At 40.4% G+C, this 26,547-nt stretch overlaps 1 protein-coding gene across 5 annotated transcripts; it reads left to right on the plus strand.

Moving 5' to 3' along the window:
- The first annotated feature begins 3,800 nt into the window (after positions 1 to 3,800).
- Positions 3,801 to 26,047, plus strand: LOC100710881 (OX-2 membrane glycoprotein). Of its 5 annotated transcripts, XR_267322.4 has the most exons (9): positions 3,807 to 4,032; positions 5,671 to 5,753; positions 5,893 to 6,022; positions 7,461 to 7,784; positions 8,582 to 8,911; positions 14,254 to 14,538; positions 14,878 to 14,979; positions 22,971 to 23,156; positions 25,095 to 26,047. XR_267322.4 is itself a non-coding variant. In XM_013264580.3 (8 exons), exons 3-8 carry the CDS (start codon positions 5,953 to 5,955, stop codon positions 15,257 to 15,259), a joined length of 1,146 nt encoding a protein of 381 aa, XP_013120034.1. In that variant the 5' UTR covers positions 3,801 to 4,032; positions 5,671 to 5,753; positions 5,855 to 5,952; the 3' UTR covers positions 15,260 to 15,371. The 5 variants fall into 5 exon arrangements, 4 of the variants coding, with proteins under 4 accessions (XP_013120034.1, XP_005460839.1, XP_005460840.1 ...); XM_013264580.3 differs by lacking the exons at positions 22,971 to 23,156; positions 25,095 to 26,047 and adding an exon at positions 15,225 to 15,371 and having other exon boundaries at positions 3,801 to 4,032; positions 5,855 to 6,022; XM_005460782.4 differs by lacking the exons at positions 22,971 to 23,156; positions 25,095 to 26,047 and adding an exon at positions 15,225 to 15,371 and having other exon boundaries at positions 3,803 to 4,032.
- Positions 26,048 to 26,547: the final 500 nt, after the last annotated feature.

Below are 26,547 nucleotides of genomic sequence, written 5' to 3' on the forward strand. Positions count from 1 at the left end.
CATAGCTGTAACTTTGCCATAACACAGTGACAATATACCTGTTTAATCTTTAATTTTTTTGTAAGGACATGCAAGTTTGTGAAGCACTTTGAATTATAATTTAATAAGACAATATTATTATTCAACATTTAAAAAAATTATAAAAAATTAAAATGACACAAAATGAGGAACATAAAAGATTCTGCATGTCGTGTGTCATTCTGCAGACCCTCCATCTATCCTGCTGCAGTTTAATGAAGGAAATCAGGTGGGACAAAGGTACAACATGAGAATAATATCGCTGACAAACCCCTGATGGCATTCACTGACACAATTCTCTGTCCATTAACGTCTCCCATAATTAAAAGTTGCATTTTATTCTACATGAACACATTTCATCACGACTGATTGGATGAATAGTTTATGTAAGGTTTTTTCTTTCCTGTTAAAAATTCATCATGTGTGATTGCTCAGGTTGTTTCGATGATCTTTACTTGAGGATCTGATACAGATTACTGGGAAATGGCAAAAATATAAATGTTTCTCTTGCTTTTCACTTCCCGGGGATACAAAAACAGAAAGAAAAGCAACTTGTTTTTCTTCAGGGTTGTTTTTTAGACTTGTCTGTGATCGTGTTGTTTGTCTGCACTGCGTTTGCATATATTTTTTCACTATAAACTTCTTCATTGTTTTATACCCATAAAAGTCTGCAGCTCAACTAAAACAGTGTCACTTGCAACAATGATAGTATGATGCATTCTTGAATACTTGCTTTTTGTGTGCGAGTCCTTCCAAAACATAAGAAGTGGATGCTGCTGTAGCCAGTGTTTCTGTTTGCTGCTGACTGATTCATTTTTCCCTGTTAAAGGTGCAACAGGTGACACATTTATATAAACACAACAGACTGTGCTGGCAGCATTCAGGAGACAATATAAGATAAATCATTTAATGTAATTTATTTCATAAAAACACTAAATACTGCTTTGTTTTGTTATTTTATTTAATCCCACTGATTTGACTGATTTTCTTTGTGGCAAATTAGATATGCTGAGGAATTATTCCACAATGCAAACAATGCGTGAATTTCTTCTCCTATTTCTTTCAGCAGCAGGTGCTCAGTTTGGCCACTGGAGGGCTCTGTTTCTTCAGGTTTCCCGGAGTAGAGTTGAGAGTCTTGTAGACATCAGAGACTGAAACTACACAGAAGGCAAACAGCATCAGACCATTCTGCATTTAACTGATGGGAACCAGAAGCTGCACAGTAATGAATGCATGTCAGTTTCTCAACAAAGTCTGCTGTGCTAGTCAGGTCTCACACACAGTCTCGTTTGGTGCCAGCTCATATAGTTCGGTGCGTTTGGGATGTTAAATCTTCAGGGATGAATATTTAGAGGCGGTGTAACGTAATGCATTTTGTTTAAAAAAAAAGTGGGCAATTTGTATGCTTGTTGTATGTAGTATGTTTTTTTAAACAGTGTGAAACAGGCAGCGGTATACTATAAAGTTGCTCGTCACTTCCTTTGTGGTGTGACACCCTACATTTTATTCTCAGGAAGCCAAACCAGCTTTGTAAAAGTAAGTAAAAAGCAGCAAGTTTTTATTGCTTTTAGTGATTTTAAGTGCTTTTTCTGCATTGGCTTGTTAGCGTGGGAGTAAATGTGGTCACATTTGCTCAAAATAAAACTTTTCCATTTTTGTGTTTTTACGCACTCAGGAATCTGCAGTTCAGCGACTTGCAGCAATGATGCGACAGGATGTGCTTATATATCTGCTTTTTGTCTGCAGAGTCCTTCCAGCAGGTAAGAAGCAGGTGCAGCAGTAAGTGATGTTCACATTAGAGGTGCAACAGGTGAAACGTGTTTGCTTTTGTCTTTGAAAAGAAAATAAAAGCTGAGGGAGGGGGCATCCGTTTCTTTCATCGAGTTTAAGTTTGTTGCACGCACTTCTTACTGTTCATTTCCTCCATGCAGCTCTAACAGCAGTGATCCAAACACAGCAGACTGTGCTGGCAGCAGTGGGAGAAGATGCTGAATTCAGCTGTCAGCTCTTGGAGACTAAAGACGTCCTTCAGGTCACATGGCAGAAAATCTCACATGATGTGGGGACAAATGTTGCCACTTACAACAAGTACTTTGGTCAGAGAGTGAATGATGGCTTTATAGATAAATTTGAGTTTAAATACACTGGACTACAGAACTGCTCCATAGTCATCAGAAATGTGATTGAGCAGGATGAAGGATGCTATCGTTGTCTGTTTAACACTTATCCTGAAGGAGCCTTCACAGGTAGAACCTGCCTCCAAGTCTATGGTGAGAACTTTTACCTTCTTTAACCAACAACAGGAGACTCAAACTAATGTAGTGATTTGATGTGATATTTCCTGATCCTTCACAGAGCTGCATGAACCTGTTGTTGATGTCAGAGAGTCAAACTCTACTGAAGAGTGGGTTGTTTCCTGTTCAGCCACTGGTCGACCTGCTCCCACTGTAACACTCAGTGTCTCACAACAAGACCTCAACTTCTCACAGTACAACACTGTCAGTGTGTCCAACACCAACGCTACATTCACTGTCACCACTACAGCTGTGCTCTCAGGTTCACGTAAACACAGCACACAGGTGGGATGTGCAGCACGAGTGCTCTCTGCTCCTCAGAGAGAGGTGATGGTGATGATTTCTGAGGTCAAACAGGTGCATGCTGGGAATGATGATAATGATGATGGTAAGATGGTAAAGGAAGATACCTTTTTCAAAGTCATGATATATATTATGGTTTGTCACTACTCTGTAATCCTCGTGCATGTCTAAAATTCTAGATTTTTAATTAAGGCTAATATTTTCTGATTTCTTTCAAGCGCTTTATGTCACATTTCTATTTGTTTTCTTGTAGATTTTACTTGGATCATTGTGTTGGGTGCAGTGATCTGTGTTTGCATTGTTGCTGTTGTCACTATTCTTGCAAACAGGAAAAAGGTAAGTCTTTTAAATGCTATCTGAATTAATCTAACAGCTTTGGTATTGTAACCTAACTCTTTGGTTTGGATCCTTTGTTTTGTCCTGCAGCTGCTCTAAAATATATGATGTGATTCAATCTGCAATCAAAAACACATATGGCTAAGATACCTTTGGCATATTGTTATTAGAAACCCTGACGCTCTCAAGTGTTTTGAAACCTATTGGCTGTCTTCTGTATTTTTCTAGCAGACAGGTGATCATTGTATACTTAACATACAGTACTTAACAAAATGCATTTAATCAAACTGAATCAGAAGGTCTGATTGTGTTCTGTGTGTTCTGAAGCTTTGAGAGTTTGTAATTTAGTTTCATTGTCTTCATGCATGTTTGTAGCTGTGTGTCTGTATTTGTGTGTGTTTATTTTTGTAATTTTTGTTAATACAATTTTCACATTGATTTTTATTTTATTTTCATGTTTTCTGTTCATGAAATAAATCATTTTATATAACTGCTTACACGTTTTCCATGTAATTGTTTTCACTTTCATATTTACTGCTGCTTTTTTCTGTTACATTTAAAAGATGTATATAATATAACAGAGGTTTAGGCCACAAAAAAAAAAAACAGGTTTGGGGTCATGACCTTTTTCATAATAATCTAAAATCCAAATTCAACAAAGAACAGAAAAAAAGGTTTATAATAACTCATAAATATTTTTAATATTTTCGTGATCTCTTCCCCTTTATAAAAAGTGACTTAGTCTACTTGAAGAAACACTTTAAACAAAAAAAATTAAGGTTATTTTTGAGAATCTTTGTAGCAGATTAGCTCTAATAACGAATGGTTAAACCTGTGCAGCTGATTTCTTGAACTGCAGTTGCGCCGTTCGGCCTCTGGGGGTCTCTGTTCATCTTTCCCGTCCTCAGAAGGTTGTTTGCAAAGTTCATGGGCTGAAAAAACGCAGAAGGAAATCAACACGCTGGAGTCTTGGTTTAATGTATGAGCTGTGGATTATACTGTTCCAGTTTCACCTCACCTGACGCACAGGGCGAACGCCGGGTCCCGGGATTTGTCTTTGCGGATTAAACTCTGTCAGCAGGTATTTGATTTTTTCTTTTTTCCTTGAAAATTCTGAAAAGTTTTAAGTCCGAAGCACGGAAGGACTAAAATATTTTTAAAGGTTAACACTTGCATGCTTTGCATTTATTTCTTTGAGCGTTTAAATTGAACCCACCTGCTGTCAAATTCTTCACAGCATCGCTAACTTTGACCTTAACCTTCATAGCGAATGACTGTGTGATCGACTTAAAATGACTTGGATTAATATAAACTCAAACTTTTTCACACTTTTCCTGTTTTGCACCTGATGAATAAAGTATTTTAAAAGATTGATATTTACTTAGATATACTTACTGATATTTACTGTGCATTTTTCATGCATTGCACTAATCTGTCCCTATTATTTGATACTATAGTATTGTATAGTATATTATTAAGTTCAGTGATTTTCTTATGAAAAGAGAATTAGTTTGGTTATTTGAAAAATAAAAATGTGATAACTTTGTTTTTAAATGCGGGGAAAATTATCTTTGTTTGTGTGTGTTGTTTTATTTTTTAGAAATCTGTTCAAGATGTGTTCAGTCTGTCTCCTGAGGCTGGACACATCTGGATGTAGAGCAGATTTTTTTTTTTTTTTTTTTTTTTTTGAGATTTTGGTTGGCACCCGGGTTTCACTCCCTCACTTGTTGATCTCGAAATGTTGTTGTCAGTCAACTTCTAGCTCCCTCGCTGTCTCATCAATTGACGACTTGCCTTGGGAGTGAAGAAAATTAGGCTGGACTTTCACAATAAAAGCCTACATCTGTTTGGCCTTGTTGACTGAGTCTCCCAGCCTACTGTGAGACATCAGTATGGCTTTATAGTGGAAAACTGATTTAACTGTTGCCCAACAGGAGCAGGCAGCTTGTTTGAAGCCAGATGACTGACAGTGTAAATGGTGCAAAATAATGCCCGTAAAAGCTGTGAGGTCTGGACGTGGTCTGTCTTGTGGTTTAGGCAGGTTTCTCTTTACCAGTAAGTCCACTTCACCTGACTCAGCACGAGTCTGATCCAAAGTCACTTTGTGCCAAATTCCTCCAGCCTTTTTCTCCAGGATGCGGAGACCTGATGCGAGCCCAGTACAATTCACAAGTAAAGCCACAGTGGTGACTTTCTATAGTCTCTGTGAAACAATGAGAGCAGAGCTATGCCAGAGTATGATGTTTACAGCTTACTCACTGCTGGCCTCGGCTGGTGATTGCACACCCTCTGCTTTGCATGTACTCGTGCATGCTGTGCTCACCTTAATGACTAATGCTCCCTAATCCCATCCTCCATCTTCAGCATCCGGCCGCTGTAATTCCTTTGAGGTTGCAGGTATCGATGTCGAAACCTCAGGGCTTGTTGTTGTCTAGACATGTAAGAGGTGTGCTTGTGTTGCAGATAATTATGGGCTCACCGGAGTGAGCGCATGCTGTTGATTAAGATATAAAACCCCCTATTAGACCCCAGGTGATGTTCCTTGAATCAGCAGCTGTTGTTGTTGATGCTTACAAATCGCCATAGCAGCAACTTTTAAAGGAAACTAACCGTGGGATGCACAGATGTCCAACAAAAAAAAAGAATACTAAAGAAAAAGTTTAATTTCTTATGATGCTGAGGTCTTTGCTAATGTCCTCCTCTGGCTTTCCCATTACAGCTGACAGCTTCCCAGGAACATGCAGGATCTACTGTTCTGACCAGCAGCGGCTCAACAAGTAGAGCACTGGACAGCTGACAGGGGTATGATTTTACGAATATTATTTCCTTTTTTCTTTGTCCTGTTTATTTAGCCAGAAGCTGTAAAAAGTGCTTAACCTTGAGGTTTCCCCGCTGCGATTAAGGTTGTGGTCAAACTCCCTGACTGCGTTTGTGTGTGCAGCTGCAGTCTGGATGTAAGATTGGGTCAGCGCTTGAGTCGGTTACCCTGCTTCAGTGTGCGATGTGTGGGTCCTCTATCCCGCTGCGTCTGCTGCTCTGGATCGTAGGAGCAGCTGTCTCTACGACGCAAGGTATTCCAGATATGTGTGGGTGTTTATTTTTTATGTTTCTTCTCTTTTTCTGTGTTTTGCAAAATGATTATAGCCTCCTTTTTTTTTACATGATGATTACACTTGCTGCTATAACCGAAGTTTCACAATGGCCTAGGCTGTTTTCAGAGCAGACTGTTAGTTTACAAACCGTAGGCATGAGATTACAAAAGTCAGAAAGAGAAAACTCTAACTTTAGTGAGTTCGCTTTGGTTAATGGTGAGCTTGGTTTTGCATTGAAACGCCTCTGCAAGAAAGTAACTGCGTATGTCCTGGTTTGTCTTCATATTTCTCTTTCTCTATATCATAGCTGTAATTAGTTTTTATTTTTAAGAGTTAAAAAAATGCAATGAATCATCTAAGATTGAAGCAGTTGTGCCCAACCTGTTTGACTTCTGTCTCGTGTCGCTGATGTGATTATTTCTACATACCTTACTAAATTCATTAGTTTGATGCATAATTGCACAATATTTTTGCACAGCAGCAAATGTGTTTATCAAAAGCTGTTTATAAAACATGGAATTAGCCATCATGTCATCACCATTTGGTTGTGAATTTTATTCTAGGACTTTTACCCATTGCTGTCTTATTTTTTTAACCACATCTGACAAATTCCAAGCCGAGCACAATGCACTGTCATACAATAGCAATGAGGCAGCGTCACACCATGGAAGACAGTAATTGATAGTCTATCTTACTAGCTTACTCTAAGGGGGACCAGAATTTATTAAATAAGTACCACAGTGTGTCAAATAACACTTGAAACTGGGGATCTGGTTGGTTTATTGACGTGCTTCAATAAACCAACCACAAAGTCTGTACTGACATATCAGTAAACTTTGAAAAACCCTAAAGAAAACTTTTTTTTTTTAGGGTTCAGAATAAAGATTTTAAATTATATTCTAATGTCATTCCATCTAGTCATAGAGTTCAGGATTCTGGAGGCCCCCTCCTCCTTCAAAATGTGAGTGATGTGTTCTGAGTATGTCCTGGGTAAACCCAGGACATACTGGTGAGATTATGTCTCTTGGCTGGCCTGGAAACACCTCTGTATTACCCCACGTGATCTGGAGGAGGTAGCTGGGTAGAGGGAGGTCTGGGCTTGTTTCTAATAAGGAAAAAATGGATGGATGGATGGAATTTTGTATTTTTGTGTAAACTTCTTTGTAGGTTCTCCATCATCTGGGCCATGGAAATTCTTGAAGGCATTTAAAATGCCAATCAGACCACTTTTAGTCAAACATTAATTTTTTTCTAGAAAAAAACAAGTCCAGATGCCCTCTTTTCAAGCCCTCACAACTTTGTAATTGGATGTTGTTGTTTTTTTAAATTTAGTATTACTCTTACTTCGCCAGATATTTACCAGTGAAAAAGTCTTTAGAGTTACAGGAGCTGACTCTGTGTTTGTGCCTTACGTCAGGTAAGGTTTTAGCTCCCGCTAATCTGACCGTAGAGGCAGGTCATCCCTTACTGCTCGGCTGCAACATCACTACGGAGCCAGGTGATACGGTCTACCAAGTGCGCTGGCTCAACAAGCACAACGACCTCATTCTGGCATACGAACAGATGGTGTCGCCCCGCATCAGTCACCAAGACCAAAATGTGCAGCTGACTGTCTCCCATCACAACGCTAGCTACATAACATTCAAGAAAGTGCAGGCTGCTGACAGCGGCTGCTACCACTGCATCTTTGATGTTTACCCCAAGGGCACGCAACAAGGCTTGGCGTGCTTCAATATCATCGGTGAGATTAAATCTTACAAATATGTCTGAAATGAGCTTTAACCTCAGAGCCGTTTTTAGGAATGTGCCCATTCTGTCATGTCTGTGAAAGTGACTGAACTTTGAGTTTCTTGTAGGTGTTTCAGCTCTCATCTGAGAAGCTTCTTTAGTTCTAAAACCAAATGGTGGAGAGTCACAGGTATTTAAACCCTAGTGGGACTTGTTCCTCTAGAACTGAAGAAGCTTCTTGATTGAGAGATAAAACCTCTTCACTAGCCTCCAAGCTCCTTAGACTCATTCTGCGATAACAGCCTTAATGGTGCTTCTCATAACATCCCCTTCATTCTGTTTTCTTAAAAACAACAGTCTTTGGTATGCATTTTTCAAGGTTGCGGCTCCAACTGACATTTGAACTTTTGTGCCTTTATGATAAAGTCAAAGCCTCTTTTGCAACTGTGTTTATTTGTGGAACTCACATTGCACAGTATCAGCTTTGTTTTGCCTATGGGCTGCAAAATCCTTTAAAACCGGAAGTAGCAGGTTAAAGTCTGAACTCCCAGATCAGCAGGAGCAGGGGAGCCCACCCAGGCTGCTAACCTTAGTGCTTCCTGTTGTTACTGCTAAATGTGCTTATATATTATTCTTATTTAAGACTGTCTCTTCTACCCCAAATCCTGCATGCAGTTAATGAATATCAGTGTAGACTGCTACTTTTCCATACTAGATGACTGTAAAACACTTTGGATCAACTCCTGTTATTTTAAAATCTGCTGTATAAATAAAAATGACTTGATTTGAGTAGAATTTTCTGTCTACCAGGAAAAGTGCGTTTCGATGGCAATAAGACAGCCATAAGTGGAAAGCCGACCACCCTTTCATGCTGGTATAGCCTCCCTGGCAGGGTCCGACAGGTCTTGTGGAGGAAGACAGCCGAGCAGGGTGACACCACCACTGTTGGCTCCGTTGCTGAAGGCAACCATTACAAAATAACGGAACAGTTCAAGGGTCAGGTCAGCCTGAGCCGAACCCTGGGAGACACTGAACTGACGATAAAGGCTGTCCGAACGGAGGACGAGGCCTGCTACACCTGTGAGTTCCACACGTACCCAGATGGCACCCGGGCCGCCACCACATGCCTCTCTGTTTATGGTGAGATCTTATTTTTTGTTTATTTGTTTTGTTTTGTTTTTAAACTGTATTTGGTCCTTGGAAATTGTTCCCTTTAGGCGATCTTTCATGTATATGATACTTTTAAGCACTCTTGTTATTTCTCCTTGAATTCTATGTTATCCAAAGTCTGTCCTTACATATAGCTGACAAAGTTGTCATGACTTTCAGTCATGACAACTCAGTAGCCACTTTTTATCAGTGCCTCTATGCTTGGCTAATCTCCACAACCCCAGCTTTGAATATACTCTTCAAAGTTAAACTACAACAAGTTAAAATTACTCGTTTTTGTTGTTTTGTTTTTTTGCCTTGTTGCATCTATAGCACCTTGTGAAATTATCCTTTTGCTATTTCGCACTAACATATAAATTATACCCACAGATCTTGAAAGATCTTGCAATGGGCTAAAATTACCATTTCTTTTTTGTGTTTAGACACAGAACAGCTTACGGGTACAAACAACACTGGAGCATGGGAATTTGCTAGCAAATATAAACTAGAACAGATTAAAAAAACAATTTTCTTTTAGCTTTAGTTGTGTTAGGAGGCACACCTACAATTTTCGTTTTATAATGGGAACACTTAATAATAATAATTATTATATTAATAATGATGATGATGATAAGGCTATTTCTGGACATCTGGAAATGACTAATGTGAGCTGTTTCCAGGAAATGTCAGATAAATATTTCGCTGGGTGTTGACATGGAAAAGTGTTTCCATCCTTTCCATCAATCTGTGCCCATTGTTAGTGTCATTTAGAATAAAAATAATATGTCGGAAAAAAATTTAAATGGCATGGGACCTGCTTCTTCCTTGAATTGACCAAACTGATCATTCCAGTTGAATGAGTAGCGCTATTGTTAATTACCCACGTGGAACATGGACCTCTGAATGTAAAACATATTATTAATATTACCAATCCTGTATTTGTTTACAGGAACATTTATACAGTATGGGTTAGTATCACATACTAGAAAGCTAAACTAGTTTTCTTCCCTAAACCCGCCCCTAACTTTAACCCAGAACATGATGCACAGAACAGAAAATCAAGGTGTGGCTGTAAAGTTTGGGCTAAATACACTGGTGCTGGCGCCTTTCTATGGTCTCCACCTCATCTTTCATCCTCTGGGAAAAGGGTGTTGACGTGTAGCACAATGAGGATATACTGAAGGCTGAGAGGAAATGTGTACTAGTGTATGTGTGTGTGTGGATCCCATATATAGCTCAGGAAAAGGAAAAGCAGTGTATAAACAAACCACGGGCAGCTCAAAGGTGAGCGGTACTGGAGAGGGTCATTAACTACTGTTCTGATCTCTTTTTCCCCTCAGTGCCAGAGAGTTGCTTAGACCACTATTATACTTTTGCACATGAATTATACTTGTGCCAGAACCGGAGTCCCATTTTAACTGTATGCTGCAAGCTTCCACGTAACCTGGCCTGCGCCTCCTGAGAAATGTAACTGCATTGGGTCAGTCTATACCACAACTTGACTTGAATGGTGTGCAAGGTTGTGGTGTAGAGAAAAAAGGAGTTTTGAGTTAAAGCGTCAGTTAGGACGTAGATTTCCATCAGAAGACTAAATGTAGCTCTAGTGATCATGAGCAAAAGTTCCAGGAGTGTGAGTAGTTGATGATCTTCCTCTGTGAGTGCGTGTGTGGGTGTTTTTGGAGTGATAATGAGGGAGGGGTGTCACCGAGGGGAAAGTGGTGATTAATGTGGGATCAAGCCCAGGGGATGAGTGGTTTACTGTTTCCCTAGACACAAAGCCTCAGTGTGTGTTTGTGTGTGTGCGTATGTTGCTTTCCTAACAGGCTTTGCTTTTGTCTGAACTGTTGGAAGCAAAGAACCAGACACACACAAAAACACACACACAGTCAGTGGGTGGTAACACGATGGCGGCGCGCACGGGTGCAGCGGCTCTTAGCTCTCCAGTTTGGTGCTCGTTTTTACTTTTACTGTGTGTATTTTTAAATGTTTGCAACGCCGCCATCTCTTACAGTCGCCAGAACCTAATTGACCTAGGTTTCAAATATAGTTTGTCTGTTTCTGGCGATTATCAGCGAACACACAACATCCTGGAAGAGATAGCGAGACCGCCAGGGTCACCGTGGATGGTCTGCCCGCCCAGCAAGCGTAGGAGGCGACGGAGGGAGAGAAAGCAGAAGAGGGGATGCCGGTCGGGCTCAGATGCTAGGCTACGCAAACAACCACACCGGCCAGCACTTCCGAGCCTTTTCGTATCGAACGCCAGATCCATCACCCACAAATTGGACGAATTGGAGCTACAGATAGCCACCACGAGCTTTGCACGCAACTGCAGCATTATTCTTATTACGGAGTCGTGGCTTCACCCGCTGATTCCCGACGCTGCAGTTGAGTTAGCAGGCCGCACGCTACACCGGCACGACAGAACCAGCAACTCAGGTAAAAGCAGAGGAGGGGGGCTATGTGTTTACGTGCATAACGAGTGGTGTTGTAACAGCAGGATCATTCACACACACTGTTCTCCTGATTTGGAGGTTCTGGCAGTCTCGTGCAGACCTTTTTATATCCCGAGGGAGTTTACAGTAGTTATTGTGATAGCTGTTTACATACCGCCGGATGCTAACGTTGGCACGGCTCTCAGCCTCTTGCTTAACACCATCAACAAACAACAGCTTGCCCACCCAGATGGGGTTTTTATTGTCGCCGGCGACTTTAACAAAGCGTGCCTAAAGACTGTGCTTCCTAAATTTGTCCAGTTTGTGGACTTTGCTACGAGAGGTGAACACACTTTGGACCGTGTCTATTCAAACATCAGGCATGCTTTCAGAGCGACACCCCTCCCCCACCTGGCTGGATCTGACCACCTCTGCATGTCCCTCACCCCCACCTACACCCCCCTGCTGAGAAAAACAAAGCCCCAGACAAAGACAATAAAAACCTGGCCTGAAGGAGCCCTCTCTCAACTGCAGGACTGCTTCTCATCTACTGTATGGGATTTATTCTCCAGCCACAACCTCCAGGAGTACACGGACACTGTACTCTCCTACATCAGGAACTGTGTTGATAATGTCACCGTCAACAAAAGGGTCAGGGTGTTTCCAAACCAAAAACCCTGGATGAACAGCGAAGTGCAATCCCTCCTAAAAAGCCGCAACACTGCCTTCAAGTCAGGGGACAGGGCTACGTACAGGGCGGCCAGGGCAGACCTGAGCAGAGGGATCAGGAAAGCTAAGGCTGCCTATAGAAGGAGGATTGAAGATCACTTTGCTGACAACGACCCCAGAAAAATGTGGCAGGGGATCAATCACATTACCAACTACAGAAGCAATAACCAGGCGACATCTAGGACTGATGCCTCGCTGGCTGAGGATCTAAATCGTTTCTTCGCCCGCTTTGAGACGACCAGGCCCTCAGCTGTCACACCACTTCCACCCGCCCCCAGCACCGGCACACTAACACTTAGGGAACATCAAGTGAGGTGTGTTCTAAGGTCAGTGAATCCCAGGAAGGCGGCAGGTCCTGATGGAATACATGGAAAGGTTCTCAGAGCATGTGCTGACGAACTGACTGGAGTCTTCACTAAAATCTTCAACCTTTCCTTGTCATTAAACACCGTCCCGCCCTGCCTCAAAACCTCCACCATCATCCCCATCGCCAAGAAGACAGCTGTGGACAGCCCAAATGACTACAGGCCTGTTGCACTTACGCCTGTAGTGATGAAGTGCTTTGAGAGACTGATCTGTCAGCACATCAGGGCCAGTCTGCCTCCCACTTTGGACCCCCACCAATTTGCCTACAGGACTAATCGATCCACCGAGGACGCTATCACCATAGCGCTCCACACTGCGCTGAGTCACCTGGAGCACAGAGGAAGCTATGTAAGAATGCTCTTTCTGGACTTCAGCTCAGCATTCAATCATATCATCCCGGAGATCCTGGTCCAGAAACTGTCTCACCTGGGACTCTCCACCCCCATCTGCCTCTGGATCAAGGACTTCCTGACAAACAGACCTCAGTCTGTCAGACTCGGCCCCCACCTGTCCAGCACCATCACACTCAGCACCGGGTCTCCACAAGGATGTGTTCTGAGTCCCCTCCTGTTTACGCTCTACACATCCGACTGCTCCCCTACCCATCTCTCAAACACCATCATAAAGTTTGCGGATGACACCACTGTGGTTGGACTCATCTCAAGGGGGGATGAGTCAGACTACAGAGATGAGGTCAACAGACTGACTGAGTGGTGTTCAGTTAACAACCTCCAACTGAACACCACAAAAACTAAAGAACTCATCTTGGACTTTAGGAAGGGCAGAGCAGACCCGGCCCCACTTTACATTCACGGGAACTGTGTGGAGAGGGTACACTCCATGAGGTTTCTGGGCGTGCAGATCTCTGATGATCTCTCCTGGACTGCAAATACCACGGCGGTGGTAAAAAAGGCCCAGCAGCGTCTCCACTTTCTGAGAGTGCTCAGGAGGAACAACCTGGAGGAGAGGCTGCTGGTGACATTCTACAGAGCCACCATAGAGAGCATCCTAACGTACGGCATAACAACATGGTATGCAGGGTGCTCAGCTGCAGACAGGAAAGTACTGCAGAGGGTCATCAACACAGCCCAGAAGATCACTGGCTGCTCTCTGCCCAGCCTGGAGGTCATTGCAAACTCTCGGTACCTCAGCAGAGCTGGCAATATCATCAAGGACCATTCTCACCCCAGCAATCAACTGTTTGAACTATTACCGTCAGGCAGACGGTACAGGTCACATAAAACCAGAACAAACAGATTCAGGGATAGCTTCTTTCCCAGAGCTATCACCATTGCAAATAAGCACAAAAACAATTGAACCTGCTTAGCCATACCATACTGTCACTGTCATTATATTAATGCTGCTATCCTGTAAATATCATACTTACTTTTGTTTGAGTACTTATGTTTGTTTTATTGTACCTTTTATATCTTACTATTTTTTATTTATTATATTTATTATTGCATTTTGCACCAAGGGAGTGGCACTCCAATTTCGTTGTACCCTGTACAATGACAATAAAGGCTATTCTATTCTAAAAGCTGCTCTGGCTCTGTTCTCTGTCTGGCTTTTGTTTCCAGGCCTGTCGGAGGACGACTTGTGTCACTGTGTCGTCAGGGCAGAAAGATTGACAGGCGATGTTCTCTGTTTGTCCATCTTCATTAGGAAGGCAGATGAGCAAATCTTTGTTTTCTGTGGTGTAACTAAAAGACTACTGAAAAAGAGTAACACAGGATGAAAAAATGACCTAAGCAAAATTGCCAAATAAACTTCAAGCGGCCATTAACTCAGTCTGTCTCTCTACAGTTTTACCCAAACCAGAGGTGAGCCAGGTGACCTCACCTTCAGGGATCACTGAGGCCAACTGCACGGCCAAGTCCCGGCCTGCGGCGGAGATCACGTGGAACGTCGGCAGTGACAACCGAACCCTAGGCCCACCCTTTTCGTCGGCCTACGAACAAGGCGACGGTACAACGATAGTGACGAGCACGCTACTCTTCCAGTCCGGGCTGTTCAGCGACCTGTCCATCAAATGCATCGTGCACCACCCGGGTTTGAATAAACCCCTGATGATGTCCCTCAACACAAACAGTGAGGACCTCCTGAATGATGTCTTGTCCTGTCACACATTATAGCAAATATAATATGCCATAATGTGTAAAAGCTCCTTTAGTAGGAACAGGAGCTTTTGTTGACAAATGTGCGTCCTCTGCTATTTTAGTGCTGGGTAATTATGGCTGCTTTGATGGGGTCCCGAATCCTGTAATGCCACATAGTACGGGAAGGATTATTTTTAGAACAGAGAACCTTTCTTGTCTTACCACATCACCTAACATGTTTAGTCCAGATGTCATACATAATATATATCCTACTTTTAGACATCATCGGTATTTTGGAGGAAATGTGAGCTTATGTGTTTGTGTGCCACAGTGGGTCCAGCCATGGTTATCCTCATCTCTGTGTGCGGTGTGGCAGCAGTCCTCCTCTTGTGCTTGTGTGTGTGTCTCTGCAAGTGCTTCATCTGTACGGATGGTGAGTCTAAAAAAATGTAAATCACATTTACATTTCTTAAATAGCATTCAGTTACTGGAGTGCTAGGATTTAGCTTGACGCAACAAGGCCAGACTTGCCGTTTAGTGGTGTCAAAAGGCATTTCGGAAATGCAGGGAGTGTAGTTTTTGCAATAATAAATTACAGCCTGTCATTTAACATAGACTAACTTCTGTTACGAGACTATATGAAGATTTCTCTTATATGGTTGGCACTCTCAATTCTAGTAGCTCTGGAAAACATGGGTGAAGAAAGTCCATAAGAAGCCCTTTGAGGAATTCCCTCAAAGTTCAGCAAAACAGTGAAGTTATTCTGGGAAGCCTTTATGAGGAACCATGTAATTATATATATGTGAAGCAGAACTAAAAAAATGACCAGACTTTTTTGTTGTTGTTGTTTTTTGTTTTTTTTTATTAAATTCTGCTTTACTTAAGGTTTTCTAGGCTTTCCTTTGTCATAGGATGTCCATAATGTGAGAGAAACCCTCAGTGCATATGCAGTGTTTGTCTTGTGGCCTGCTGTGCTGGCCAAGTTTTGAGTGCCTCTTGTCACAGTGACTGTGATAAAGTGTCCACATTTCTTCTGGTTACATGAACAGAAAACATCCTGGCATTTATGGGGTCTGTCATACCAAATCAGCCTCCAAGAACTACAGTAGCACAACTACTGCTACAAGGACTGACAGATAAAACTTTCCTTTTCAAAGTTAAACCTAATTATTTTGTCATTTGTAATTTTGTAAATGAACAAAAAGGGGAAAAAATTACTTGAATGCTTGTATATAAAGGAGGTCGATCATATATCATTACCAGAGTGTAGTTCCCTTTAGCTAACTTGGCATTTTAGCTAGTTTTAGCTCAGAGTTTACTCTCGTTACCCCTATTTTCTAACATACTTACCATATATATTTGAAAGTTGGTGGTGACTTCACTACCAAGTTGAAACAAATGTGACTCGAACTTACTCCAACTTCATAAAGATTTACAACACTGACAGCAAACATTTAAATATTTGTTTGTAGCAATGGGAGAATAAATAACTTCTCAAAATGATGAACAAACATCAGGAACTAAAAAACAATTTCAAGAAAGACATAAAAGTAGCTCCTCAAATGACCACTTCAAGCAGCCTTCAAAGTGGGTCAGTTCCCATTGACTTACAAATTGTTGAAATTGCTCATCTTTGGAGCATAAAACAGTGTTGGTCTCTAGAGCTAATTTGCCCCTTCTTGATGACAATGATAAGTTACCAATTTCTGATATTTTGTCATCCCATCATGATATTTTGATTCTGATAACTCATTTGTGTCTTTACTAAAAAGACATTTTAATTTAAGTCCTGTTTTCGATGAAGATAGAATCCAATTTTATACCACAGATAGTATAAAAGTACATATGTGCCTTGCTAACCAAGCTAACTAGCCAACATTAATGCTAATTGACAGTTGGTGATGTCACAGTGGCATCTTTAGCTTAGTCTCTGGAGTTCAAGTTGAACTAATTAAAAATTAAGAAAATGGGTTTTTGTATTTGTTTTTTTTTATTTACCATTGGTCATAAAAATGTGTTTCTTTTGGCTGACATTATTAGCCCATTGTGTTTTGCAGACAGGGAAAATAATAGGAATACAAGGAAGAATAAATTGCTTATTACCAATAACTGCATAGTTAGAAAACTGCCTGAAAGATACTTGGCTGCCAGAAAGGAAACCATTGACAGCTTAATACTGCCAATGTTAATAGCTGTGTCTGCCAATTGTTACTAAAGATTACAAAAAAAGGATATTACAGTTTGTAATTTTTTTATATATGATTACATTTGAGTTGGAGATTTCTGATGTTTCAGCTGTTTTTATTATAACAAAACATGAAACACACTAACAGTTACCAGAAAACACCCACTAAAGGTCAATATGCAGCTTCTTTTCACACTCAGGCGACATGGCAGATGCCTTCTCTGAGGTCATTGACACTACCTTCCCTGCTGTTAACACCTTTCCCACAATAATTACTGGGTGAGTTGCCAGTGTAATGTGGCATGTGGGTGGTTGCCCATTTCCCCCTTATCATAAATTACCTCCAGACCAAAGGGAGGCAGGGAAACTCTGACTTTTGCTGTATTGACAGAGGCCTTGGCTTGAAGCTGGTGCTGTGGCTGGCCGAACAAAAGCTGTAAAGGAAGAAAAACAAAAGTGGAGCTAATGTGTCAAGGTCGGGATGGTCACATGGGTGTTCATGTCATGCACAGCTTTAATACAATCACATGCATCAACAACAGTGAAAAGAGGAACTCTCATCCATTACAGTTTAAATATGTCATCCCCTCATGGATATTTTTAAGTTTGACCTTTCAAAGAGTTTTAATTTTTTGAAGGTTTTAAAAAGATGCATTTCTCTTTTCTTTTTTTTCTTTTTTCAGCGATGTTGTAAAGGTGGGAATTCACTGCACTGCCCCCTTGTCACCTCTTCATGTCAAGTTTCAGAGCTAGGTTTTGCCCACACAAGAGAGTCCCCATTCATGCTGCTGATTTAAGGGTGTTTCTGTTTTTGTCAGGGACACTCTTAAATACTATGTTAGCAATGTGATTGATTGTGCCATGTTGGACCAGAAAATTGAGCGTGGGATATGTTGAATAGATTGCAGCGGCTTCGTTGTAAAAATAGATTTTTCCCAGGAAATGAAGTCCTTGTTTCCTTGAAACATTTCTTGAACCACAAGTTTCCTTGTTTTCCAACTATGTGGGACCTGAGCAGAATAACAAGTGATTGTGCCGATTGTCTGGAGTTAGCAGGCAGAAGAAAAGACCCTCTTTCTTGGTCTAATCCCTTAGACTAAGAAAGAAGGCAGACATTAAGGGGGCCTGGATGAGGGAACTGTGACAAGTCCTAAGTTGAAAGGCTGCCCAGTTGATAACAACGTGCCCTCTCATGCTCAGCTGTACAGACACACTCATACCATATGTATTTCCCAGTCTTGGCCAAGTTGGGATGTGGAGCAAACACAGGCTTTTACTGTGCTGTGATTCAGATTACAGTTAGAGCTGTGATGCAAAGTGTCTTTGTTTTTATTTATAGATAACCTGACAAGTTTTGTTTTATTTTCTAAAATCAGACAGCACAACAGCTTCATGTATACTGATCATTTAATCATTTTATGATATCACCTGATGACACAGTGATTAAGCCAAGATCATCACTGTCATTAATGGACTTAGTAGAAAAGTTCATTCTAGTTACAGGATCAATTCACAATATAAACATAGTATCACGTGTAAAAATTCAGCTGCAACGCATCTTTCCCATACTGGGATCTAGTTTATGGATTAAGAGTTATTTGCATATGAAAGTAGAGTACTGTGAAAAACTCTTGAGACACAACTTCGCAAAAACAATTTTAATTAGTATCTTTAGGCAGATTGTTGCTAGTATTTTGCAAAACAAAAAAACAATTTCTTCCCATTTCTTTTGTTGAATCTATAAAAAAAATGCCAAAGATAACACCATGTGAAGGGCAGAAAATAGTATTTTTGGTGACTACCAAGGTGTTTCCCAAAGAGCTATTAGCTGAAAACTGGATATGTCTCTGCATAGTGTGCAGTGTGTCCTTAAGAAATCTGAGGAAATTGGACAAGTGGAGGACAAAAGAAGAAGTGTCATGCCTAAAAGACTATACAGCAGATGAACAGTATCTGAATGTTGTGTCCTTAAAAATAAAAAACAAATCACACAGAACCTGAGAGATGCATCTGACCCTTTAGAAGCCTCATCAGAAACGATCTCAGTGGAAGGTTAGCTCAAGTCAAGGTCTTCCTAAGGAAGGAAAACGGGGAGTAAAAGCTGAGGTATGCTAAATTACACAATAACTGGACTGAAAATTAGTGACAACAGGTCTGATGGAGTTATGAGTCCAAGTTTGAAATTTTTGCTTCAAATCATTATCAATATGTACAGAGGGGGGCAGCAGAGAGGTAAAATAGTGAGTTTCTACAGCCACCTGTAAAAGTCCCAGGCACAGTCATGGTTTGGGGACACATTTCAGCCAGTAGTGTTAGTGATCTTGTCAAACTTGATGGAAGTATGAAGACAGAAGGGTACTGTCAGATTGAGATTGACTATGCAATACCATCTGGAAAGCGTCTGGTTGGAAAAAGCTTCATTTTTCTGCACGACAAACACAGTGCCAATCCTGTAAAAGGGTATCTTCATAGAAAAACACACAGTGGAATACTCAGACACGGATTGGCCTTCCCAGAGCCCGGACCTCAACATTATTGAAGCAGTGTGTCATCATGTTGACAAGAGAACAGAACAAAAGGCAGAAACATCCAAAGAAGAGCTTTTACTGTCCTTCAAGAAGTCTGGAGAACTATTCCTGAAGACTACTCAAAGAAATTACTACAAAGCTGCCTAAGAGAGTTCAGGATATATTTAAGAATAAAGGTCATCATACAAAATACTGACTTTCAAGGTGATTAGAATGGTTTTTGGTTTCCCTTTGTAGTCCACTTGAAGTCCAAGTTCTTTTGACCAGATGTTTTTGAAATGGCGTTGGCTGCATGGAGGTTAAAATCTTGTGTAGAGAGCAAGCAAGGGATTTCATTTGATTAAACGCAATCTAGAAACTCTTCTCATGGTAATTTAGTTTTTTATTAGCTATTGTAAATTTATCTGTTTTTGTCTCCTGGCATGCAGGAGAGGAAGTCTTCAATCGGGTATGAGCTATCCAGACATCCTGGCAATACTGGAAGCATAGAAAAGCTAGTTACTTTCCCCAGCACTACGCCAGCACACTATTCAATGGGTTTTCAAATTGGGCCAAGCAAGTCCAGTTGTAGTTTAAAAAGAAAGAAACAAACATGAGTGATATTCCTTTTACAAATCAGAACAACCTTCTGCTAAGTTTGTCTGTGTTTCAGTCCTGCTAAGGATCTAATATTGCTTGCTAACATCCACCTTGTAATTGTAATCTTGTCTGTCATTTTTGTAGGCATGGTCGCTGCATGTGATTGGTAGATTTAACTACACATAAGATGCTAGGGGACCTGGCTGTACTCAGCTTGCACTGTTATGAGAGCAGAACTGTTGTTAATGAAACCTTGAAATCCACCAAAGAAATAGTCTCCATGCAAGTCTTGTTTTTACATTACTTTTCCTAAATATATCTGTGGAAAAATAGTAACAACCACAGTTAAAACATCAGTTTATCCATTCATTAAAAGTATTAATCTAATTTATAAGGACTGGAAAGGATATGATTAACAGCATAATCACCCAAACCAACAAGAACCATCATGTTTTGATTCAAATCTTGCTGAGTGCTGGAAACAAATTACAAATTAACCTCTTTTGTGAAATAACCAAAACAAATCAAACTATAGCAGGTTACCTTGTGTTTCCAAAGATGCTCTGACTAAGAAAATTAATTTTATGGCTTGTAATGTAATTTGCCTTAATATTTCCTACCATGTCAGTTTTTTTCAGCAATTCACCTCAGGACAGAAATCTGTACTGATATGTACTGAATCTGTACTCTGAGTTAGAGGAAAAGCTGAAAATCCTGCAGTGTGCACCAGCTGGTGCACAGTAAATCTCTAAAACTATTGCTGACAAAAGTCTCTGAAATGACCAGTTCCAGAGAAACCCACTGTGGACCCATTGAGGTACTGTAATGTCTGCGGTTGAAGACAGACCATGAAAAAGCCACAAATAGTGGTGGTTCCTGTTCAAACAGTGGGTGTAATTCGCACTTTGCCTGCCTCGATCTCGGCTGGGAAGAAGGGCCAAGGCCGGGGCCTCTTCCAGTAAAATGTTGCTGGTCTTTTTTTGGCAGCGTTTGCATGATTTTTGGCGTGGTAGGGTGGAGATATGTGGACCGCAAGGTCCGCCGCTGGCTGAACTACAACTAAAGATAAGAGTGTGAAATCTTTAATCATGGAAAGAAAATGTTTTCAGTGGCATCTTTTAATCTGAGGCACCAGAGGAAATATGGGGCTGGCACCACATCCGGTCCGGCACACAAACACAGTTACCACTTGAATCATGAGGGCAGGAGTGATAACTCCCAAGATATCAGAGTGAGGACAAAAGAACAAGCTTTACTCTCATGTTATCTTAAAAGGAACACAGCTTCCTAATGTGGAGAAAGTGACACCTACTGGTTGCCACACTGAAACAACAAACAGCTTTATCAAGCATTCATTTCCCTCTGCACTAACGATTTTCCACTAACTCACAGCACAGTTACCTCGTCGCTGATGCTCTAATTGTCTTTTAGCCTCCATGTGTCGATTTTGCAGTGGTGCTATAGACTTTCCAAAGAAGACCTCTCTAAATAACTCACATTGCTGCCACATGTAGATTTAGGTGTGGCAGGCATTTAATTATGTCTGTGGAATTCATGCAGTGTTTCATTATTTTGTGCATGTGGTCTTTTTAGATACGAGGGGGCGTTTTGGGGATTTGTGAGTGCACAGACATGTAAGGGCTTGCTGTGTTTCTTTTTGCATTCCTGTGTGAGATTTATATCAAGTTAATACACCCTCTCGCCACTGACATTGTGACATTAGAAATTCTCTGAGGGCTTCTTATTATAGACTAACCTCAAACTCCGATCTTGATTAATAAAACTGGATGATAAATCAAACAGTTATGTACAGCCACAGCTAAAGAGCCACTTTGGATTTAAAATTACAAGACTGAGTTTATAAACAGTCCAGTTACTGACAATGCCATATAGGCTGGGATTTTTTTGGTCAGTTGTGTAACTCCTTTGAATGTCTCAACCGGTAAATTTGATGGATTGACATGAATGTTGCTCATGTCCTAGTTGCTACACCCATCTTTTATATCATGCTCCCTTTTCAGTGGTCTAAAATGCACATACTAAAAAGCTACGTTTCCATAAAGCTATGTTTTATGAAAATGGCTATAGACTGGTCCATTAGCTTTTCTTAACCCTTATCATTATCATAGCATATGTATGCATGTCTGTTCCCTAACTTCTCCTAGACACGTTACGCAGTCTGGATGGAACTTGCTATATAAACTGCCTAGGGTACCAGGATTATCAACATCTATTTATTTTTAGGAATTATTTTTATAATTCTCAAATCCTAATAGATCATCAGCTAATCATCTATTAACTGATGATCTATTAGCTGATCTCAAAATGAGCAAATGTTACATATACGTGAACCTTGTTGCCATTACCTGTACGTGTACATTACGTGTGTGTGTATTTTACATGTTAGTGTATGTTACGTGTACCCTGTTGATGTTACGTGTATGTGTGCCTTGTTGTCATTACGTGCCCGTTACACGTATGTGTTTTTATGTACATTTGCTAACTCTTTTTAGGCCAGTGGAATGTGTTGCTATCCAATACCTGTAAATAAGCATTCGTCAAACAGTGACAGTAATAGTGCCTGTCACTGATTACTTTGTCTTATACAATATGAAACTTGCAAAGAAGAACAATAAGTACGTTTTTAATTATTCATTTGCTTGGTCGTTGTGAGTTTTTGCATTCTCATTTTATACAGAGATATAATGAAGATAAAAATAATAACATGATAGACTAACATACACGCCTGTGTTTTCATGCATGATCCAAATGAAAAAGTGCCTCAGGCCTGGAAAAAAACACCAATAGGGTGGGTTTTGGCCTTAGTGTGGTTGGTTTCTTGATAGTGTTTAAAACCGATGGAAAACTTAACGAGTAACTAATGGACCAATGTCCTAGAAACCTGATTTTGCCCTCATCAACCTGAAAAAGTCTCTTTACTGATTAAATCTAAACAACACCCTACCAGGAAAAGGCGGTTACGGTCTGAACAGGACATGCAAGGCTGTCAAGGAAGGATTGTGTGATCGATTTTGAAGTGGGAAATTAAACACTGAGGAAATTTTCCGGTGGTCTTGGGACAAAGGTGCAGGCGGAGCAAATAACTTTGTGTGTCTGTCTCTTTCTATCCAGACTGATTTGGAGCCTGCCGTCACCGCTGCTTTGATGAAGGTCCAGCGGAGCTCTGAGCCTGACCTAGCTGCTCAGCACCGTGCCCTTCAGTTCAGTATGCAGAGGAAGGAGGAAGAGAACAGAGCTGAGCCAACACTGTGCTGAGCTGGGAGGGTACTGCTAGTGTGGACACCAATTTACTACAAAGTAAACAGAACTAAAACCACATATTTAATGCTAGTTATTATACTTACGGTAGAGCACTGGAGATGATTGTTGATGAAACCCTTTTATAAAAGATAGCAAGGCTGAGAGATGCAGAAGTAGATGTGGCAAAATGGAGCTCCAGTGGTGAGATTAAACCGTGCGTCCTCTCTTAAGAAGTCGTTGTAGTGTGTGTGCGTGTGTGTGTTTGTATGTGTGTTTTAGTTATTCTCTGATGTCAGACAAATGGTGTGATAAGTTATATATTTTTTCAGCTTTCAGTAGCTATATGATTGCATGGAGTGTCGTGAAAATTTACAGTTGCGGTCAGAAGTTTACAAACACTCATCATGGGTATGAATGTCATGGCAATTTGGGAATTTTAATGACTTCTTTGAACTTTACTTTTTCCAGGATGGAATGATTGTACAATATGAAACATTAATGACTTTAAAAAACAAGAGTTGAGTGAACAAGTTTGAAATGATTTTGGATTTTCTATAATCCACACAGGGTCCAAATTACACATAAAGGCTGAAACACCACACTAACATTTGGTTAAATGTCCTTTAGCAGGTTGTACTTTAGCCAGATGTGTTTGGTAGTCATTAAGAAGCAAAAACCGCTCTTCTTGCCACAATTTGTAGACTTCATTTAAGTTGGTTGGTTAGCTGACACAGACCTGGCTTTAAAGTTTTGTTCACAAATTTTCTGTATGGTTGAGGTTTGAGAAGACCATTCCAGCAGCTTCATGTCAGCCCATTTATCCTTTCCAAAACCAGTTTTGATGTGTGTTTCATCCTGTTGGAACACTCAGTTGTGTTTCAACCAACTAGATGTTGATTTGAGGTGAAGTTGCAGAATTTGGAGGTAGTCGTCCTCATTCATTATTCCATTTACTCTGCGCAATGCACCAGTACCACTGGCTGCAAAACAGTCTCCATGCCTTGTGTCATTGTGGCTAGACAGCTCAATCTTTGTCTCATATGACCATGAAACTTTTCTCCAGAAGGCATTTGTTCCATGTGGGCTGCTGCAAATTTTAGTCGAGCCTGAAGGTGTCAATTTTGGAGCAGAGTTGGCATCTTAGTCCATGGTGATGTAAAACTGGCCTCACGTTGGACACTGATGCTGGTGTTCCAGTAGTTTCCAGCTCATGTCAGGCTTGAGCCTCGATGTTCCTGAACATTCTAAGCAAATTCCTCAAATCTGATGGTGACACTTTTGGTCTTTTTCCAGATCTTGGCAAAGTGGTGACACATCTAATACCTTGTACTTACTTGTTTGAACAGGATGGAATCTGCAGTTGTTTAAAAATGGCTTCAAGAGACCTTCCCAACTTGTAGAAATCTACAATTCTCCAACTTAGAACTTCTCAATTTTTACAATATTGGTAAATCCAATGAGTGCTGTCAAACAAATCCTTTTTTGCTAGCAATTGAAACTACCAGTTGTAGTCAATGATGATCACTAGTGAGACGTTAACAGGCTTTTAAAGACAATGTAAAACCTTTAGCACCACTTATTCAAAGATTTAAATAAGGAAATGTATTTATGTGAGTCTGTATGCATATTTGAGCCTGTGTGGATCAGAGAAAATCCAAAATGAATTCAAACCTATGGAATGCGGTACAATCATTCCACCATGAAAAAACAACAGCTCAAAGAAATCATTGTAAGCCCAAAATTACTATGACAGTCATGTCCATGATGAGTGTTTGTAAACGTCTGACCACGACTGTAACTACATTTTTTTATCATGTTAGGAACTGACTACTATCCATTTCAAATATAGTAGTTAATAACATATTTTTATATATATATTATTTTATATCTCATATTAAACCCTTTTAAAACATAGATCATAGATCACTAAACTAACAAAAATGAAGTTGATGTGATATGTAGGTGTCATCAGATATTAACTTTAAATCTCTTTAGATTTGGAAGACCAGAGGCAAAAACAAACATGACACAGAAAACCCGAAACCACCAAAACCGTTTGGACTTTGTGATTGTGAAAATACTTTGTTTCAGAACCTTTTAAGGTGGCTGAACATTTCAAGCCACATCACTTGCTCTTTGCCTGATTGCTGTGGGACACCAATATCACCACCACGAAGCTGTCGCATCACCTGACATCCCTCCATTTGTGGTTGTGATGTAGAGAAGAACGATGGTTAAAACGGCACCAATCGTGAACTTGCAAGTTATGGGAAAGCAGAGTGAGGCAAAAAATCTGACTTTTAGTAAACCGGCCCGTGTGAGTCACCCTGAAGGATGGTTTGTGGTGGAAAAGAATGAAAAGTTTATTTTTAGCTGCTGCCTGCAGGACAGAGACGGGTGGTCGACCTGTAACCTTTGTGTGCTCGGTGGTTAACACCGCCCAAACGATTTCTGTGCACATGAATCCTGAGAATGTCTGTTTGCATAACTGTCTGAGAGATTGAAGGCGTTTGTGTGTCTTTCTACGTGTCTGAGTGAGTAATCTGAGTTCAAAAGAAACACAGAGTGCATCTATGTCTATGTGTGTGTTTGCATTTGCTGCCATTGCTGTACAGTGTTACAATTTACAGAGTTAAACTGTAGGAAGCACCAGTGTTAGGTTTATTGGCCTGCGTGGGCAGTTATTGGTTTATTTTAGAAACTCAGAGTATAATGCTACAGTGAAGTCATTTATCTGTGTATATAAACACAGTTTGAAGGTTTAAATATTAATAAATGTCTTTGATGATAAGAAACTAACAAGCTGATTGTGTTGCTTTTACAGTGTTTTTCCTTTTTTTGTATCAATAAATCTGTTAAATAGTGTCCTGCACTTGTGCTATGAGATAAATCTTAAGCTAATGTGGCTCAGCACTGGGTTAAATAAATAAAAAACTTTATCTTCTGTCCTTTCGCTGCTTCTTTTAATTGATTTTGCTTAAGAATATCACAATAGTATGAAGTGATACCCTCATACTAGCTTGGATTCTTTTGACATTGTTTGGCAGTGATGTATGGGGACCGTGGGTGTTACATACTGAAACTCATTTCCTCCACAGCCCACTGCTGTGACTGTACTGTTTTACTTTCAGAACCTTTGAGTGGTATAACGGCATCTCCTTCTTTGGAAAAAAAAAAAGAAAGAATAAATCTGTGACTAACCAATGCAAATATTTTAAGATTAAAATAGCTTTAACCAGTTTGACATTTGTTGTTTCAAATATTATTTAAATGACTCACTTGTGAGTCAAGTTTCACACCAAAAAAACCTGAAAGCGTGCAGTGACTTAAACCTTACAGTTTGTATGCTTTTAAACTTGTTTCATTTTTAATTCAATTACCACGTATAAACTAACATCATTAGAAACACCTTTGGTTTCCTATTATTTTGTTTCAAAACGGCTGCTAT

This window comes from Oreochromis niloticus, linkage group LG23, assembly GCF_001858045.2.
Source record: "Oreochromis niloticus isolate F11D_XX linkage group LG23, O_niloticus_UMD_NMBU, whole genome shotgun sequence".
NCBI lineage: Eukaryota > Metazoa > Chordata > Actinopteri > Cichliformes > Cichlidae > Oreochromis > Oreochromis niloticus.